At 39.1% G+C, this 21,827-nt stretch overlaps 1 protein-coding gene across 1 annotated transcript; it reads right to left on the minus strand.

Annotated features, from left to right (window-relative positions):
* Positions 1–14,878: 14,878 nt before the first annotated feature.
* Positions 14,879–17,733, minus strand: LOC115713939 (U-box domain-containing protein 30). The gene has a single exon (XM_030642424.2). It carries the CDS (start codon positions 16,881–16,883, stop codon positions 15,531–15,533), a length of 1,353 nt encoding a protein of 450 aa, XP_030498284.1. The 5' UTR covers positions 16,884–17,733; the 3' UTR covers positions 14,879–15,530.
* Between the last annotated feature and the right edge of the window lie 4,094 nt (positions 17,734–21,827).

Consider the following 21,827-nt stretch of genomic DNA (forward strand, 5'->3'; position numbering starts at 1 on the left):
ATCCAGATCATATGTTTATTCACAATTACACTATCGTCAACACAGTGGAATGTGATTGTGATCATATGAATCAAAAGTTTTGGTCCCTGTTTCATCAGTGTTATTGGATTTACACTAATGTGATAATCAGCGATGATGTGTACTTACACTTGGAGTAAGTGTTATGTTCTTTCCAGGACATTAGTAAAGTATGCTAGTTTCGAATGTATGGAGTATACATTGGACTGGACCGATATTGCAACTAAGTTAAGATATTACAAACTTACCGTTATACATATCTTTCCAAGTCAATATCAGTAGTTGATCTTAAGATTAAAAGAATCTAAATCCTGATATGCTTAGGCTCAACTCAGGAGTGCTATTCATGTTCTTAGATTTATTAGTTAAGCCTACCTTTGGGTCAGGGTGATACGTATATTTTGGGAACATGATAGTATGATTGAGTGGGAGTGCTGAACATAAATATGGAATCTATAGCTTCTACTGGTGTATAGAAGTTAACTGATGATTCCCTTGGAGCTTAGCAAATAGAAGTAAATGGATGAGCTCTTGTTTAACTGACTAATTATTAGATCACTAAACACCATTTACAGGTAGCTAAGTGTTTTAAGGGGCAAAATACATTGAGGGGTGAGAACGGTAAAAGAAATCCCATCTCGATGTAGATCATCTATATAGAGGATCTTTAAATCACAATAAGATTATAACAATGCTTAAATGAGATAGTATATTGGTATCGTGAAACATACAATATGCTCTATATAAGTCTGAGAGTGCAATTCTAAGTTCTAAGAGTGGATTCAACGAAGAATTAATAAGTAGGAATTTACTTGGTAAATTTGGTTCACTTATTGGAAGCTCAGCATATAGATCCATGGTCCCCATTCTAGTTGAGAACATTCTGCTTGTAAGACTCATTAATTGATTCGTGATTGATCAATTATAATTCTAAAGTTAGACTATGTCTAATTTTATGAATTTTCACTAATTTGGGGTGAAATTGTAAGGAAAAGAGTTTTCTAGATTTATTTATTTATTAATAGACTTTATATGTCTAATTAATAATTAAATTAAATGACAATATTATTTAATAATGTATTTTAGTTATTAAATAATTAGTTTTGGCATTTAAAAGGTTAGAATTGGAAAGTTGGCATTTTTGAGAAAATAGAGATAAAATTTGATAAAATTGCAAAATTAAGTGAGGCCCGTTAACACCATATGGCCGGCCACTTAAAAGGCTTTTTCAAATTAATATTTTCATTATTTTAATGCCAAATAATTCTAAACCTAGACCTAGTAGTTGCCTATAAATAGAAAGTGATGGCTCAGTCAAATCACAAGTTTTCAACAAGCCTTTCTGACAGAAATTTCTCTCTTCAGAAAACTGAGTCTTCCTCACTTTCTACCTTGGCCGAAATACCTCTCTCTCTTTTCCCTTCATCTTTTTCGTGACCCTAGTGAAAGAGTAAGTGCCCACACACAGCAAGCAGTAACTCAATCATAGATTGGAAGACTGTGAAGGATCAAAGCTTGAAGAAGAAGGAGATTCGGGCTCAGATCTTGATTATACTCTGCTACAGAAAGGAATCAAGGGTTAGAGATCTGAGTGGAAGGAGACATTTATTCCGCTGCATCAATGTAAGGTTTTCTTAACTTTATATGTGTTTATTTTATCGTTTTAGAAAGTTCTTATTTAGGATGTTAATAAACATACTTGTGAGTAGATCTAAGATCCTGGTAAAATAATTCCCAACATACACCCGGGGGCATGCGAGGTGGAGGCCTTGAAGAGGGTCCTACGGGAGGAGCAGTAAAACGTCCTCAATGCGGAGGACTTCCGGAATCCGTGGGACCTGAATATGGATTCGCTGACGGACTGGTTTAACCGCTTCCTGGGGCCCACCTTCGCTCCTTTTGCCGTGGAGATGACCAACGAGTATGTCTCCCACATGACTCAATTCCCGCCCAAACGGTACGCTGCTTGTGCATCCTTGAACTCCGTCTACAAAGTTCAAGACATCAGCAACGCCATCGCCGCGGTAAGCACTTGATTCATTTCTTTCCTCAATATTTTGTCTAAGGCATTTGACCTCACTCTTTTCTCCTTTTCCAGATTTCTGCGAAGACCAACCGCCTCTCCAAGACCATCGTCAATCATGGCTTCGTCCTGTCCGAATTCGGGGGCATAGACGAGGTCGTGAGGATTCTGCGGGACCTGTCCGCTGAGAGGCGAGCGATCCAAGAGGAGGCTGAGCGAAAGGAGGCCCTTGCTAAGGCGAAGTTCGAGGAGGAGGCCAAACAGAGGGAAGCCTAGGCGGAGGCGATGCTCTAAGAGGAGGTCCTGCGGAGGGATAGGCTGGAGGCGAGGCACCGGGAGGCGCTGAGGGCGGAGGGCGAGGCCACTGCCAAGGCCAAGCGCGAGCTTCGGGAGGCTAAGGAGGCCATAGACGAGATGGCCGCCAAGGTGAGGTCCTTAGAGGAGTTGCACCAGGCGGACTTGCAGTCCAGGGCTAACTTGGCCGTGGAGATGAAGGAGCTAAAGGACTTCAGAGATCAAGCCTTAAAGAAGGCTAAAAGAGATGAGCTCCTATCCCATGTCTCCTGTAAGCGTTGTGTCAAGCGCTTCGATGATGGCGTCTATATGGCCTGGTCGACAAATGGCCAGAGTATCAAGCTTGACTTCTACCCCAAACCTGAGGAGGTTATTGCCAAATTCCGGGAGAAGAAGAAGAAACTTGATTCTATGCTTGAAGCGCGTACGGGTCCTCGCCTTCCTCCTCGCATTGACTAGGCCGCTTGAGTCCAGCCCACTTCACCAAGCTTTTTCTCATTTTTTTTTATTTACAGTTTTTTTTTTATTTAAGACAATCTATAACTTAATAGCTGCTTTATTTTCTAAGGGGAGACAATGATTAAGTCCAGCCCTTTGTATATATTCTTTTTTTGACCTGCCCTTAGGCCCAGAATTTTTATATACATGATCTTTTTTGATGCATATATATTTTTTTTTCTTTTGGACCTGCCCTTTGGGTCAGGATATTTTGTTTTTACTTTTGCCTGTTTTACATCTGTCCGTGTGGTATGCCTTAGTACCCCCCTGAGTGGCATGAAAACTTTGTTTTTAAGGCACTTACTTTTATTTAAAATTTGGAGGTTGCATACACTTAGATGGTACAAATCCTTTAAACAAAGCCTAAGTTAACATATTTGGACTATTGGTAGTATTTTCGGAGGTGATCGGCGTTCCAGGACCTTGGCACAATGGTTCCATCCATCCTTTTTAGCTTATAGGTTCCGGAGCCGATTTCATCCTCGATTTCATATGGCCCTTCCCAATTTGGCCTAAGTACCCCCACTCCGGGTTCTTGGGTGGCTGGGAAGACTATTCTTAAGACCATATCCCCAATAGTGAATTTTCTGTTTTTAACTTTGGAGTTAAAATATTTGGTCACCTTCTTTTGATAAGCTGCCATTCGTATTTACGACTCGTCTCGGAGCTCTTTAACCTGATCCAGCGCTTCCTGTAATAAAGCTTGGTTCGTAGCTGGATCATAAGTCGTTCTCCTGTGGGACGGGAATAACGTGTTGGGTTTTATGCCCTAAATAAAACTCTTTACAATCTGATTAGTTATCAATATAAGAAATTTGAAGTGATTGATGTTTGCATGAATTTTACATGCTAATGGTTATTACTTTTATAAACAAAATCAGTTAAATCCAGATCATATGTTTATTCACAATTACAGTATTGTCAACACAGTGGAATGTGATTGTAATCATATGAATCAAAAGACTTGGTCCCTGTTTCATCAGTGTTATTGGATTTACACTAATGTGATAATCAGCGATGATGTGTACTTACACTTGGAGTAAGTGTTATGTTCTTTCCAGGACATTAGTAAAGTATACTAGTTTTGAATGTATGGAGTATACATTGGACTGGACCGATATTGCAACTAAGTTAAGATATTACAAACTTACCGTTATATATATCTTTCCAAGTCAATATCAGTAGTTGATCTTAAGATTAAAAGAATCTAAATCCTGATATGCTTAGGCTCAACTCAGGAGTGCTATTCATGTTCTTGGATTTATTAGTTAAGCCTACTTTTAGGTCAGGGTGATACGTATATTTTGGGAACATGATAGTATGATTGAGTGGGAGTGCTGAACATAAATATGGAATCTATAGCTTCTAATGGTGTATAGAAGTCAAGTGATGATTCCCTTTGAGCTTAGCAAATAGAAGTAAATGGATGAGCTCTTTTTTAACTGACTAATTATTAGATCACTAAACACCATTTACAGGTAGCTAAGTGTTTTAAGGGGCAAAATACATTGAGGGGTGAGAACGGTAAAGAAATCCCATCTCGATGTAGATCATCTATATAGAGGATCTTTAAATCACAATAAGATTATAACAATGGTTAAATGAGATAGCATATTGATATCGTGGAACATATAATATGTTCTATATAAGTCTGAGAGTGCGATTCTAAGTTCTAAGAGTGGATTCAACGAAGAATTAATAAGTAGGAATTTACTCGGTAAATTTGGTTCACTTATTGGAAGCTCAGCATATAGATCAATGGTCCCCATTCTAGTTGAGAACATTCTGCTTGTAAGACTCATTAATTGATTCGTGCTTGATCAATTATAATTCTAAAGTTAGACTGTGTCTAATTTGTGAATTTTCACTAAATAGGGGTGAAATTGTAAAGAAAAGAGATTCTAGGTTTATTTATTTATTAATGGACTTTATATGTCTAGTTAATAATTAAATTAAATGATAATATTATTTAATATTATTTAAATAATTAGTTTTGGCATTTAAATGGTTAAAATTGCAAAATTGGCGTTTTTGAGAAAATAGAAATAATTTGTTAAAACTGCAAAATCAAGTGGGGCCCATTAACACACCATGGCCGGCCACTATTTGTGGATTTTCAAATTAATATTTTTATTATTTTAATGCCAAATAATTCCTAACCTAAACCTAGTAGTTGCCTATAAATAGAAAGTGATGGCTCAGTTAAATTATAAGTTTTCAACACATGCTTTCATAACATCTTCTGACAGAAATTTCTCTCTTCAGAAAAACTGAGCCTTCCCTTTTCTATACCTGCCTGAAACCATTCTTCTCTTTTCTCTCTTCTATATTTCATGACCCTAGTGAAAGAGTGAGTGCCCACACACAGCAAGCAGTAACTCAATCATAGATTGGAAGACTGTGAAGGATCAAACTTAAAGAAGAAAGACATTCGGGCTCATATCTTGATAATAATCTGCTACATAAAGGATACAAGGGTTAGAGATCTGAGTGGAAGGAGACATTAACTCCACTGCATCAATGTAAGGTTTTCTTAACTTTATATGTGTTTAATTTATCGTTTTAGAAAGTTCATATTTAGGGTATTAAACAACATACTTGTGAGTAGATCTAAGATCCTGGTAAAATAAATTCCAACATAACGTTTCTACCGGGACCATTTCTTCACAACCGTACGCCATTGAAAAAGGCGAGTGGCCGGTCGTGGTTCTTGGGGTCGTTCGGTAAGCCCATAACACCCTTGGCAACTCTTCGGGCTAGTTGTTTATGCAGGCCATCAGCTTTTTCTTCAGGGTGACCTTTAGAATTTTGTTGACTGCTTCTGCTTGTCCATTTGTTTGCGGTCTTGCCACCGCGGAGAAGCTTTTAAGGACTCCGTGTTGGTTGCAGAAGTCAGAGAATTCTTCGCAATCAAATTGCTTTCCATTGTCAGAGACTATTTTGTGAGGCAAGCCATATCGACACACTATGTTATTAATAACAAAGTCTAGTTTTTTTTTAGCAGTTATAGTCTTCATTGGCTCAGCCTCCGTCCATTTGGTGAAGTAGTCTACTGCTACTATTGCATACTTTACTCCTCCCTTTCCTATTGGTAGGGACCCAATAAGATCTATCCCCCAGACCGCGAAGGGCCAGGGGCTAGTCATCAGGGTAATCTCATTGGGAGGAGCTCTCGGTATGTTTGCGAACCTTTGGCACGAATCACATTTCTGGACGTAGTCTATGCAATCTTTTTTCATTGTTGGCCAAAAGTACCCTTGTCTCAATATTTTATTTGAGAGACTTGGTCCTCCTGTATGATCTCCACAGAACCCTTTATGGACCTCTAGCATAACTTGCCTAGCTTCAGGGTCCGATACACAACTTAAATAAGGCATGTTGAGTCCTCTTCGGTAGAGAATTTTATCCATCATTACATAACGGTGAGCCTGATACTGAATCTTTCTGGACAATGCCCTTTCTTGGGGAAACTCACCTTTCGTTATGTATTCTATGATGGGGACCATCCAATTGGGTTCTTGCCTAACCGTTGCTATGGCCTCTTTATTTTGATGCTTGGCTCTGCCAAGCGTTCCACGGGTACTACCCCAGTTCCTCAATCTCACTGTCTGAAGCTAACTTAGCCAGACAGTCCGCGTGAGCATTCTTTTCCCTGGGGATTCTTTCTACTTTATAATCCGTGAACTCGTGGAACAGTTCCCGGACTATCGCCACATACGCGGCCATTCTTTTGCCGCGCGTCTGATACTCTCCTGACACCTGGTTCACGACCAGTTGGGAGTCGCTGTAGACTTCTACTCTTTTGGCCCCCACAGCCTTTGCTAATCTCAGCCCTACTATCAAGGCTTCATACTCGGCCTCGTTATTTGAAGCCGAGAAGTCGAACCGTAGGGCTTCCTGGAGTCGAAGTCCACTCGGAGATATCATTGCAACCCCCGCTCCGGATCCATTTTTGTTGGAGGCTCTGTCCACAAATACTTTCCATGCTGGGACCGACGGTGCCGGTATGTTCGCGGTTGCTTCGGCTTCATTACATTCGGTGATGAAGTCTGCTAGCGCTTGCCCCTTTATGGAAATACGGGGTACGTAGTGTAAGTCGAATTGACTTAACTCCATTGCCCATTTGAGGAGCCTTCCGGACGCCTCTGGCTTTTGCAGGACTTGTCGGAGTGGGTGATTGGTCAACACCTTGATTGGGTGAGCTTGGAAATAAGGCCTCAACTTTCTTGAGGCCATTAGGAGGCAAAGAACAAGTTTTTTAATGACGTGGTACCGCGTCTCCGCCCTTATCATGCGCTTACTGATGTAGTACATGGGATGCTGAGTTTTCTCTTCTTCCCGGACAAAGGCCGCGCTGACCGCGTGCTCGGAGACGGCCAAGTACAGGAACAAGTCCTCTCCGAGAACGGGTTTTGACAGGATTGGGGGCTTGGCCATGTGCTCTTTCAGTTTTTTGAATGCCTCCTCGCACTCGTCAGACCATTCAAACTTCTGGCACTTCTTCAGAATGTTGAAGAAGGGAATGCACTTATCTGTGGACCAGGAGATAAAACGGCTCAGGGCAGCAACCTTTCCGGTTAGGCTCTGCACGTCTTTGTGTTTCTTGGGGGATGGCATGCTCAGAAGAACTTGAATTTTTTCTGGGTTTGCCTCAATCCCTCTCTGACTAACAATGAAGCACAGAAACCTCCCTGATTTGACCCCAAAAGTGCATTTCTTTGGGTTGAGCTTCATTCCGTATCTCCGGACCACTTCTAAACATTCTGCTAAGTCGTCCGCGTGGCTATTGCACGCCTTAAACTTGACCAACATGTCGTCTACGTACACCTCCATGTTTCGTCCCAGGAGGCCTTTGAACATCCGGTTAACCATTCTTTGATAGGTTGCACCAGCGTTTTTCAATCCGAAAGGCATGACTAGGTAGCAGTATACCCCCTTATCGGTCCTGAAGCTAGTGCACTCTTCATCTTCTGTGTGCATCTTTACTTGGTTATAACCGGCGTACGCGTCCATGAAGGACAGTAGCTTGTATCCGGAGGTGGGGTCTACCATCTGGTCGATCCTGGGCAGAGGGAAAAAGTCTTTTGGGCAAGCTTTGTTTAGATCAGTGAAGTCTATACAAACTCCCCAGGTCCCGTTAGGCTTCGGCACCAGGACCGGATTGGCTAGCCATTCCGGGTAGTAAACATCGCGGATCATGCCGCTTGTTAATAGCTTGTCCACCTCTTTCTCTAAGGCTTCGGCCTTCACTGAGTCGAGGGGATGTCGTTTCTGCTGGACCGCTGGCATGTCCGGGTTGACATTGAGGACATGGGTGATGACATGGGGACTTATGCCAGTCATGTCCTCCTGGCACCACGCGAAAACGTCAATGGCACCCTTCAGTGTCTTTATTATTTTTTCTTTTTCCTCCGGGTCTAGGCTCTTTCCTAGCCGGAGTACTTTGGTGGAGTCGAGGTCGCACACTGATATCTCCTCGACGTCCTCCATTGGTTTTACGATTTTTTGGATCCCACACGGGGATCCAACTCGTCTTCTTCAGCCATTTTTGGCTCAATAGTTTCTCGGACCATCAGCACGGGTAGGTGGGCAGCAACATTATAGCATTGCCTCGCCTCCCCTTGATTTCCTCTCACCGTCCCTATCCCAGCTTCCTGGGTTGGAAATTTCAGGCACAAGTGCCGTATTGATGTGACTGCGCCAAAGTCCACCAAGGCCGGTCGGCCGAGGATTGCGTTGTAGGCTGTCGGGCAGTCCACCACCACGAACGTGCAGTACTTGAAAGTGCTCTGGGGCGTGTCCGGGCACAAGGTGACTGGAAGCCTCACTTTTCCCATTGGGATAAGTGTTGTTCCATTAAACCCCGTGAGTTGGGAACCACTTGGTGAGAGGTCTCGGTCCGTCAGGCCTATTGCAGTAAAGGCCTCTTTGAACAGTGAATTCACGAAACTCCCGTTGTCGATCAGGACTCTGGCCACCACCTTATTGGCAATGGGGGTCTATATGACCAACGGGTCATGGTGAGGAAAACGCACTGTCTTAGCGTCTTCCTCCGTGAATGTAATGGGTTGATCCATCAGCCGGGGCCTTTGAGCTGGGAGTTGAGTAACTTCCCAAACCTCATCGTGTTTCACGGCCCCTGCGTACTGCTTTAGCTCCTTGCGGGTGGTCCCTCCGATGTGGGGTCCTCCCGAGATCATGGCCACTCTACTGTTAGGTCTAGGTGGCAGGCCGGGAATATGCTGAGCATCTCCGGGGGGAGCAACTGGAGCCAATACCCCTGCTACACCCCCTGGTGCTACTTGTGGCAAAGTTCCAGCCGCTTGACCTGGGTTGAGGTGAGGCAACCGATTCTTGATCCACTCATAGAGGTGTCCCAATCGGATTAAGTTTTCGATCTCGTCTTTGAGATTTTTGCATCCTATGGTGCTGTGCCCAATGTCATTATGGTACTCGCATCTCTTGTTGGGATCCCTCCGGGAGCTGTCTTTGTACAAAGGAGGTGGTCTCCGATAGTGCGTATTTTGCCTAGTAGCAAAGTACACACGTTCTTGAGAGTCCGTTAACTCCGTGTACTGGGTATATTGAGGAGTATACCCCCTTTTCTGTCGTTTTTCCTCTGTTCGAGTGCTGCCTTTGGAGGACTTTTTACTCCTCGAGCCCTGGGAAGGACCGGCTAGGCTGGCTGTCGGAGCGGAGTGCGAGGGGGCTTGTCCATTTATCCCTGAGGGATTTCCAAAATGGGACGATGCAGGGGCCATGGCCTGGCCTTGGCTATATCCGGGAGTGGCAGAGAACTGTATGCCGCTCATCGGTGGAGCTGCTGCTGGCACAGTGCCCGAGGGCTGGGCTCCAGGCACATATCCCGTTATCCCGGTGGGATAATATCCTCCATAGGCCACTATTTGGGCCTCTTCAAGGTTAATGTATTTTTGGACTCTCTTCTGGAAGTCCTGAAAGTTTGCAGCTCCTTCTTGTTGTAGTTCGTTCTAGAATGGAGTCCCTGTACGGATGCCTGCTTGGAGGAGGGCAAGCTGTTGTTCGTCATCTACTTTCTTGGTTTTTGAGGCTTCTTCCCGGAACCTCTTTATGTAATTCTTTAGTGTCTCCGTAGGCAGCTGCTTGATGTTAGTCAAGGCCCTGACCTCCAGATTGACTTTTCTTGCGGTGACAAACTGTCTCCGGAAGTTGGTATGTAACTTATTCCAGCAGCCCAGAGATCCTGGCTCCAATTTCTTGAACCACTCCTCTGCGGACCCGCTTAGAGTAAGCGGGAAGCACAGACACTTAGCGTCATTGCTGACTCTCATGACCGTCATGGCCCGGTTGAACCGTGACAGGTGATCACTTGGATCAGAGTTCCCGGTATAAGCTGCCATTTCAGGCATCTTAAAGTTCTTGGATAGCTCCGCTTCCAGGATGTGTTTGGCACATGGCTCCTGGTCCTCACACTCTGAGTCGGAGTCGCCGCCTTTCTATCTCTGGGAGACTCGGACGATGTCTTTTCGAAGTATGGCGAGTTCTGCCATGATTCCTTCGTTTAACGTTCTCGTGGAGACCGCGGGTCCGTATTTCTTTTGGTCAAGGTGATCCTGGAGGTCACCTTGGTTTCCGTTGATTTGATTCCTCAGATCAACGGGAGGACATTTCTGTCCCCTTCTTCCTCTCCCCCCGGGCTCTTGGTGCACGGAAACGCTTTTTCGGTCCTCTCGATCCTGAGGGCCAAGACTCCCTCTTTGAAGTTTGCCCCTCTGCGGACATTTCCCTTTCGGGAAATCTGAGCGGACCTTTCGCGGATCCTGCACTATTTTCTTTTTCCCGGGAGTAGAAGTAGGGTTTTTCTTTTGGTTCCCTTCAGCGGGATACCTTATAGGGCTTGGTTCCCTAGATTTTTGTTTTTGAGTACTTGGCGAGGATTTCTCTGGTTCCTTTCCAAGTCCAGCAGGGATGGCTTTAGGATGCACGTGGATTCCTGCTGCCTCCATGGCTTTTTGCATGGCCAGCATCACCTCTTGCATCTTTTGGTTTTGTGCTTTTTGGGCTGCGATTTCAGCTTCATGATCGACAGCCTTTTGCCTTAAGAGTACCAATTCTGAGCAGCTACCTTCATCGTAGGCGTACTCATCGAGGTTTCCCTCGTAGTCGTCATCAGGAATTCCTTCTTCTTCCTCGGAACCCTCGGTTGCTCTTGAGGCCACGTCCTCCTCATTCGGATCTTGAGCATCTTGAAGAGGGCAAGGTTGACGTGTGCTTCGAGTCTCCACCATTGTTGTAATGTAGTGTGCGTTTATAGAAGCTTTCTTCAGCTCTCAATGAAAGCACCAAAATGTTGACCGAGGTTTTCGGCAACCAATAAAATAATAATAGTTTAGAGAGCTATAAGAAATTAAGAGACAAAGATTTTTACGTGGTTGGGGCGTTAATGAGCCTTAGTCCACGAGTCTGTGTATTTATGATAGTATTTAATACAGAGAATGTTCTTGGTGAGTTTTTACTCTTCTAGCACTTATGCAACCCAGAATTCTCGACCCTTCTTTAATGAGCTTTGGGGGGGTATTTATAGTGTTTTTGTGGGGTTATCCCCAGAATTAAGGTACATGCATTTCTGTAACTATCAGTAAAGTTGTACATTCCCAATGAATATATCATGGGTAATGCATGGTCTAATCCCTAGGTGCTGTAGGGATTTTATGAGGGCAGTCTTTGATCCCCTTTGACTGATGTGATTCTTCACAGAGTAGCCGTCACTAGACTTTATTGGTCATAGCCTAGTAGGTACAAATCAGGGGTTGTGTCGTCAGACTTTATTGGGTGTGGCAGTTCCAATACTCCTCCTCCCATCCGGCATTAAATGCGAGATGATTGTTCAGAGGAAGCCTGACACCACCCGGAGATACTTTGATGCCATCTTGCTCTCCGGGAGCATATGAGACTTTGCATGCCTTCTCCGGGAAGCATATCCACAGTTACCTTTTGCTTTATAAAGACTTAGCTTTTTAATTCAAATGCTAAACTATTTCCTTCCACATGTCATTGTACGGTTGGTCCACGTATTTTGGACAAAATCAGGGGCAACAATCCCTATAGTATAGAAGTTTTTATAGCCATAGATAATAAATCTAATGGTTATAAGGAAATAATCGGGGATAATAGTTAATATTTTGCTCGCATTTGATTATTTATTATATTATTTTAATAATATTTAACAAATAAATATTTATTTATTTATTTATAAAAAATAATTAAATATTTAATGACAGTTTATATGTTAATAATTAATGCGAACAAGATAATGTTAATCCCAAACATATTTTTCAACAAACTTAATAACATTAATAAGTGAAAAAAAAATTATTTTATCTTTGCATTAAAAAAAGTCATTGAAGCCTTGTAAAAAAAAATCTTCTTTCTCCAATTGTATTTTATAGTGCTGAGCAAACTCAATAACATTAATACAAGCCGTGCAACAGAAGAAGGAGCCGTTTTTGGCTGAAGCTATGGCGTTGAAGGAGGCGCTCAGTTGGGTGAAGGGAAGGTGGGTTGAGGGGGGTGTGCCTGCTGGTGTGGTTGTGGAGTCGGACTCGCTGCTGTTGGTGCAAGCCGTGCAACAGAAGAAGTGGTTATTGTCTCCGGTGGAGCTTTTAATTTCGGATTGTGTTGCTCTTATGCAATCCTCTCTTTTATTTCCTATTTCAATTAGTTTTGTTAAACGGTCTAGGAACCAGGCGGCTAACTTTTTAGCTCGTTCTTCTGGTTCTATTCCTGGCTGTGTTTTCCATGGGGGTTTTGTCCCTGCTGATTTGGAAGCTATCTTGGTAGCTGATTTGATTTAATAAAATTTTAATTTTTTGGCTAAAAAAAAAAATAACATTAATACAATTTGAAATCAATAGTTTTATGGTGTAGGTGTAAGAGAGCAAGAGCTTCAATCATCAATTTGTTCTATGATATGCAATTGGAAAAAGAAGCTATTTTTTTACAAAGCTTTAATGGCATTTTTTTTAATGTGGAGATAAAAGATTTAAGGTGCATTTAATTAATTTAAATTACCTGTCACATTTCTATCCCACAAATAAAATTGGAAAATATGGAAAATGGGGAGATGGAAATGTGATTTGGGATGAAGATGCACCTTAAAATCAATTTTTTTTTTTTTTAAGAATATATAAAGAAAAAAATATAGTGATTTTTTTTTTTATTGTTATTATTCAGATGGAGTTCAATTTTATAGTTGTGAAAATTTATAAGGTAAAATTACTAATTTACAAAGTTATATCCGCCAAAATATGACAGAACTTAATAAAAGTACCAACTTTCTATAAATATAAGAGTTGAGAGAAATATAAGTGTGGCTAATTAATTGAAGAATTAAGTTTATATAATTTTCTGAAGTTTATTTAAGAAAAAAAAACTTAGTAGACGTTTCCCGTGTTGAACCGTAGAAGATTTGATTCTTAGGCTATTGTCATAAGAATATCTCACGTCCCAGATTCTATCAAATCGATTATATGAAATCATTACCACTTTCTCAAGTCTTAAACAAACGAAAATACCAGATAAATAATACTCTTTAACTCACTTACATAATTTGTTTCATTATAAAATGACTTTGGTCATTTTAAAACTTCATGGGCCTACAAGAGCTCATGGTTGTGTGTGCTAATACTACTAATACTAATTGATTATACTCGTGGAAGAAAGAAGAAAGAAAAGATTGTATAATTATATAAAAATGGATCCACAGTATAGCACAACAAAACCGAAATATAGACCTTAAAAAGCCCATCACCAATAATAAAGTTCAACGGGGGTCAATACTAAAACAGTGACAAGAATTCTCTAATTGGCTTTTTTATGATAAGAATTAGCTTTTTCCCATGAATTTGGGACAACCTGTCGTTCAAAGATGCCAATACCAAGCCACCTTTTATACTAAGGTTCCTTTTCTCAATGCAACGAAAAGAATTATTATGAGACTATTTCAATCAAAACAAATTCAAATATAATAAATTGTGTATAGAGACTAGAGAGAAAAAAAAAATAAAGTAGTGTGTATTGTGTAATGTATGAGCCAAAAAAAAAAGTAAGATTGTGCAAACAAGAGAGTGATGTCCCCCAACAAAGGGAGACTCAAAAACCCCACCAAAAATCACAACTCAAACAATATGTTGGAAAGAATAGATGGGAAGAAGAGCCCATCTTTATTTGAACGCTACGTGCATCCAAAGACAATCTAATAAAAGAAAATCTTAAGTATGATTTTGTTGTTGACAACCAAAAAAAATATCATTTTCATGACCCTATCTACTTCTTTTTCTTTTTCTTTTATATTTTATATCAAAATCCACTAGATGGGTAAAGATGATAGATTCCTGGGGAAGCAGAAGCAGTATTTTTTTCTTTTTTTTTCAGTTGCCCCCACAATTTGGAGCCAATATAAATGTATATAATAATATACATGTTTTTGGAAAGATTGAAGCAACTATTCAGTGAAAGCTATGAGCTTTCAAGTCTTTCTTTTCAATTCAGCTGAGCAGTGAGTAGTGAATGAGTGTGTGAGTGAGTGAATGTAACGATGGGTCCCCTGTTCAAACACTTCCCACAAAAGGATAAAAAAGGAAGTACATCATCCACCTACTTGTCTAGTCATCTCCAAAGTTAGCAAAAGTGTTTGCACATGCAGTGTATCTATAATATGTATCTATAGGACCTGCAACCCACTTCCCCTATCTCTGTGTCAATGAAGCTATAACAGTGTAAAATCTACACTTTGATGAGAAATATCAACAACCCAAATCAGACTTAGATTTGCATAAACCAACTAAGTAGCAAGTACTTAAGGGAAAATGAAATGTGTTCTATAACCAGTTGAGACTTGAGAAGTAAGTTATGGGATGCAATCAATTGAGTGTTGGGATAATTCCATAGAGAATTTAATAGAAAAAGAAACTAAACTACAATATCACCACAAAAAAACCAACCTATAAATAAAGGTATTGAGATCAAAAGAGTATTGCAGAAGCATAAAGACAGAGGAAAGTGCAATGATTAAAACTAATTTCATTTTACATATTGAATGGATATCTTGAAGGACAATGCACAATGGATTTCCAAGTCTTTACATTTGTGGGGTCAATAGCAAAACTCCCACTAAGAACAAAAAAGAAAAATAAAGAGGCCTTCAGACCCTTTGGACTATGAACTAAAAGAGTTACAAGAGTAACATGGAAGCAAGCAATTCCTCAACAATTACAATTGCAATTGCAAGTTCCAAGTTTTTTTCCTTTTCTTTTTTCCCTTCTTTTTTACCACAAGCGATTTCCCCTCCTCCTACAAGTATCTTTATCCAACAACAATTTAAAAAAAAAAAAACTTTCTTCTTCCTAGCTGGGTTTTATTGGAAAAACATTGACAATTTAGACAGGTGAACACCAGCAAACAAAAAGGCCGGACATAATTCCGGTGTACACATTATGATTCTTCCTCATGAATTTTTAATCAATTGTTGGAACTAAGTACTTTTTCACTATATACAGGAGAGCTGGTTTTGTACCTTAAACCTCCCAATTGCCACACTCTTGGGGGGTTCATCTGAAAATCTTTTGAATTCAATCCAAGCAGGTCATCATCATCATCTCCTTAGCCTCAAGTCACTTGAGAAAGTGGTGTGTATAACATACAAGAAAACGTTTCCCAATCACTGTATTGTCCTTGTAAGCTTACACTTGGAAATGAATAGAGTATCTGTATAATTTAAGCTGCAAAGCTTCAAAAGCTCGGCAGACCTTTGCTTTAAGACAGGACCACATCCACTTTGAATGACAAGGAGAAGTTTTGCGGCTAGACCGGCATCAACAGCCACTGGTGAGCATTCCTCCGGGGCAAGTTTGCATACAGACCATAAGATTGATAGTGCATACTGAGTACAGCTCTCTGAAATTCTCATAAGAAGTCTGACCATATTCGGTATGGTGTTTGAACAAACTTTCAAAGCTAATATTCCCTCTGGTAGAGTTGACAATGCATCCAGAATAAAAAGAGCTAATTCCAAGCATTCAGGATCAAGAGAAGGTAACAAATTAACCAATTGAGGAACAGCACCAATCCTAACAATCAAACCCCTTACTTCCTTGTGCAAGGAAATAGTTTTCAAAAGGCCAAGTCCAGGCAGGACACCATTGGTATGCCTCCTATCTTTAATAAGCCTCATCAGTCCCACCAAGAGACTATGACTCGAAACAATTTCAGATCTAAAATCCTTTTCTTCCATTAGAGTTTCAATCAACTTAGTACAACTGATTTTAGTCTCTATAGACCCTTCATTCAAAATGTCCACCAACAAAGAAATCTTAGCAGGCTGCATCAAATTGGTTTTTGATTCTGAGTCAAGGGTCAAGTGCACAAGAATTCCAATGGCTTCGGCACCAACTGCGTGGGATGTAAATGGACCAAGTAGAGATGAAATTGCAGCAACCCCACCATCTTCAATCACTGTCTTCCTAGCAGTGGCATGTACTGCCACAACTTGTTGAAGCTCCTTAAGGGCCTGGACTCTAGCTTGACCCTTAACTTTCTTCAGTGTCTCAAGAAGTTCTGAGGCCCTTCCTTGCACATCCTCTGACCTCTTCTTCATCAGCAAGTACTTCTGTGAAAACCAGGTTATGATAAGATGGTACAGGGTTCGATTTGGGGTGACTGAATCATCCCAAAGCTCCTGCATAGTTGTGGGGCAAGTAAGGTGTCCCAAGCTGAACCATTTGAGAATGTTGGACCTCTCATAAGTTTGGCCCGTGCAAAGGGTCACAGGGTCTTGCATTGGTTCAAGAGAGATTGGACAAATGAACACAGAAGGTACCTCAGACAAGTCAAGCTCTTCAATCATCTTCTTCAGATCCAATTTGTCACCACCACCACCAGCTCCAACAACTCCACCACCAATACCACCCAAGACTCCATCTTTGACAGCTGTGTCCAGATCTAGAACATGCGCATCTCCACCACTGGCAAAACCAGCAACCCCATCCCTCTTTGAGGGCTGATACATCGGCATTTTTGAAAACCCAAAGAGGAAAACCAGACCACCCAAAACCAAAATCTAACCCAGAAATGAAAAACCCTTTAAAGAAAAAAAAAATCACTGCAAGGACAAGCACCCTTCAGGGCACATTACATCTGGCTGGCACATGAAGTGTGTGAAAAGAGATAAAAGAAAAAAAGAGAGAGAACAGAAATTCCTCAAGTTTTTATTTTTTATTTTTCTTCACTCATTGACAATCACAAGCAAACTATACTAGTCTCTTTATTGCACACTCACAAACACACACACACAACACCTGTTCCTTTAGCTTTCTCTGATCCCTTTTTATGGTCAAAAGCACACCATTTCCATCATCATAAAACACATCATAAATACATAATCAAACTTCTTTCACTTCAAGCTCAAGCTTCAAAAGGGTTAAATCAACAACCCCTTTTAACCAGAACAAAAAAGATGTGCCATAAAGCAAGAGAAAGAAAGAAAGAAAGAAAATTTAGACCATTCAAAGAGAAATAAACAGTGCAGAGAGTAAAGACCAGTAAATCAAAAATAAAAAACCAACTATTATTCTTTTTGGGAAGGATATAGAGATTTTGAATGAAAAACTAAAATAAAATGGAAGACCCAGATCATAAAAAAAGGAGGAACTTGAGGAGCCTTAAGAGGAAAAACTAAGAAAGAGGCCGTACCGCCATGGGTCAAAGAAGAAGAGAGTAGAGAAAAGCCATATCCCTCCCTCTGGCAAAGGCTTCTCCTTTGGCTCTGCTTTTGGGCAGTTAGCTGAATGAAAACCCTTCACGGAAAATAATAAAAATAATTATTAAAAAATAAATTAATTAAAAACAATCACACTGTAAAATAAATAAATAAATAAATAAATGGCATAAAAATGTGTGAGACTTTGAAATATCGGGTAACCGGGAGCTACGGGCTGTAGCCGGTAACTTTGCCCCTCGTCCCGCGCACCACACGTGCAGTCAATTAAATTGTTCACTTTAATCAACCGTTTCCCAGTTATTTTTACTTGCTAGATTCTTCCCCTGTTCGTCCCCCAAGGGACTTTCCCAAATGACAATTCTACCCCTCCCCCCAAATTGGTTAAGCTTTGTTAACGTATATATTTATTTTTAATTTCCTTTTTATAAAGGCATAATGTGGAGTAAATAAATAGGAATTTCAAATACTTGAATAACTTCAATTGATTATATATTATATAGACATGGTTTGAATATTCAACTTTCACCAAATATTTTGCTTTCAATGTTTTTAAATTTTTTAAATTATGCCACACCATTTGTTTGCCAACGGACATTAATACTGAAACTAATTACAATTAATACTCAACACACACGAACTTTGAAAAGGAAATATATATACAAACAATTAAATGTCCTTTTAAAGAAAAAAAAAAGGTCATTTTATGGGGACAATCATAGGACAAAATGGTCTTTTTCTTTTGACCGCACGTAGGAAAATAATAAGAATAATTCAATATTACTAAAATCCATACAACCCACACGGGTGACAATACTTTGGGTCCGAGCCATGGTTAAAAAAGTAAGACCATCCCCGGTACGATGCCACAATCTCGATTTACCAAATCGAATATTTTCAGATACTTTTTTAAATTTTAATTTTAAAAAACAATAACCCAAACAAAATTTTAATAATTTCTTTTTCATAAAAAAAATGGTGGGCCCAGTCAGCGAGGCTTTATTATAATAATATGATTATTAATATTAATTAATTACTTCCTTTAAAATAATAAAGTACCAGCTAAGCATTTGACCGTGACAGTTTTTGCTTTGACTGTACGCCTACTGCTTGGCTTATCCGGTCTTTGCTTTGACTGCTTTGCTCACTCCATGCACTCCAAGACGTTGCTGCTCCCTACCTTCCCCCACCAATCACCTACTGACACGTGTATTCTGGGAAACGTGTCTCTCAGGTTACTCTTCTGTTTTTATCCCAATTCCTTGACCAGCGTCACCCCTCCTTATTACAATTTTTTTTAATTACCATTTTTAGTTATAATCATAAAAATAGGTTGTCGTTTTCCATTTCTCTTATAAGTAATTTTTTTTCTAAAAAACTATTTGTAGATTTTCTTTTTTCCTGACAATTTAATTTGTCTTGCTGGGTTATTATTTTCAGGGGTACTGACATAGTTGAAGGTGGGTGGGCTGTAAATTTGTGAATTAGAAAATGAGTGTTTGGTTTGATAGGTAAAATTTAAAATGCTAGAACCACTTGAGCAGAGCATGGCAAGATAAAGTGCGTGTGTGTTATGTCGGTTCAGCCCCAAGTTATGTATTGTGTAATATATAAACGCTTGAATCAAAAAAAAAATTTAAAATGCTAGGAAGAAAGGTCAGTAAAAAATGAAGAGAGAAATATATGGTAATAAAATGTTTATTATTTAAGTGGGGGTGTGGGTTTTAGGGTATAATCGAGGTTACTGTAGGTTCCAGTCTGGAATTTTAGGTTGGATTGGAAATTGTATTTATTTAAATAGAGCATAGATTTATGTACATTATTCTATTTAGACTATGATCCACATCCAGGGGGTGTGGCCTTAATCTCTGAGCACATCTTTAAGATTATTATATAATAGAAAAATGTTAAAGATAAGAGTTTTAACATGTATCAGTGTGTATATATTATGGTTCACAACCTATTGGAATCAATCACAAGACCATATGCTGCTACTTCATAGGTGTCACATGACCCACTAAATTCAAATTTAATAAGTTATTATGACTTGATCTACTAGAGTTTTATATTCCATTGAAACCAGTCATGGGCAACCTTTAAATTGTTAGAGCTTTTAAATGGAAGGAGTATATACCACTCATACTTTTCTTTTTATTATTATTATTATTATTATTATTATTATTATTATTATTATTATTATTATTATTATTCAATATATTTTTTAAGATTTTAACAATATTACAAAAATACTTCGAGTTGGCCAAATAAATAAATATACAGCTCAAATAAAAAAAAATTACACAAATACCACTTCAACACACCTTCAACCCAAGATCTATGCTTCCTGGGCAACTACGCGCAACCATCGCACAACTACACAACAACCCAACGCAACCGAAACGAAAATTCAACCTATAAGAAAACCATCATTAATTCCGGCGACTTTACCTGAGAAGACGACTAGAATCAATCAAAACAGTTCTTGAATTCATGAAAAAAAAAAAAGTATAAAAAAACTACTACGAAACTAAAATTCAACTAAAAATCTAGTTTAATTTGCATAAAACTAATGTCATGACTGCAATTTTCAGATCCATGAAAGACAGATCTCAAAAAGTTGAACTAGAGTTCCCAAACAATCCAACTCAAGTATAATAAAAAAAAAATACATCAATACTACAGTAAAATATTTATCCTGGTGTATTTTCGTTGTTTTCCAAATTTCTAATGGTGAATTTCTTTATATTAAATCATAAAAAGACATGCATATAGAATTACATACGTGGAAATATTGTTCTGATTTTTAATGTTTCATAATAGTTGCATTACAGTTGCATAAACATTTTGCTAACAGTTATTTCGTCTGATTGAAACTTTTGTCTGATGCAACCTTTGGCCAACCACTTAAAAACTTTTGTCTGATGCAACCTTCGACCAACCACCCTGCAACCATCGTCTGATTGAAACCTTCATCCGATGCAACCACCGTGCAACTACGCAGTAGGGGTGTTTGCGGTGCGGGTGGTGCAGTTTTTGACTAAATTTTCAAACCAACCCGCACATGCAGTTTTTTCAATTTCTCTAACCGCACCCGCACCGCGAAACTAAAAAACAACACCACAAAAATTAGTGCGGTGTGGTTTATGCAGTTTGGACTATCACTAAATAATTAAAATATCACAAGTGTAACAAAGTTTGAGCAACACTTGTCAAAAATACAATAAAGCTTGAAAATAAATATGAAAAAAATGTTTCAAGTTTACATAATACAATAGGGGTGTTCAATAAAATTTACAAACCGCTCAACCCGAATAAACCGCCCAAACCAAACCGAATAAACCGACAAAAAATACAACCCGAAATAATATAATGAAAATCCAACCCGCCCAATGAATATATTGGGTGGTTTACAAATTATTCTAAACCGCCCAATTAACCCGAATAAACCGAATTAAACCGATTTATATATTTTTTAATAAAAGTGTATATCTTATATTATATAAATTACATTTATTAGTTAAATTATTTTGTATTTAAAGTTTGGACATTTTAATTTTTAACTTAAAACTTAGATTTTATAGTTAATAATTTTTAATGTATTTGGATATTGAAGTTAAAGTTTAAAATCTACACTATATTATCACTTTTTTTATTATTTTATTCAATTATTTTATGTTTACTCAATTATATTTATCTTATATTAAAGTTCTTAAAATTAATTTAAACTATAGCATTATTTAACTTGAAATATAAATAATATATTTTTATTTTTTTAACATTTTTGTTACTTGAATTCTAGAAACGAACAATAATAATTATAAAAAAAAAAATGAAGAACGGTTTGGACGGGTTAACCCGACCAAACCGACAAAATCATTGGGCGGGTTGAACTTTTTCTAAATTTTCATTGGGCGGGTTACGATTAAATTTTGCAACCCGATATTTATATTGGGTTAATAAAAATATGCTATAACCCGACTAAACCGACCGACGTACACCCCTATAATACAATAATTAGTGGGTTTAGGTTGGGCCTTCACATATTAGACCTAAATAAATATAAAAATTGGTATTTTTATATTTTGCAGTGCGGTGCGGTTTGAATTGTATATTAACAATTCAAAATCGCAAACCGCACCGCAGTGCGTGGTTTAAGAAAATTTCAAACCGCGACCGCACCGGAAAGAATTTCAAACTCTATTTTTTTGCGGTGTGGTGCAGTGCGGGCAGTTTGAGCGGTTT

Source organism: Cannabis sativa, chromosome 4, assembly GCF_029168945.1.
Source record: "Cannabis sativa cultivar Pink pepper isolate KNU-18-1 chromosome 4, ASM2916894v1, whole genome shotgun sequence".
NCBI lineage: Eukaryota > Viridiplantae > Streptophyta > Magnoliopsida > Rosales > Cannabaceae > Cannabis > Cannabis sativa.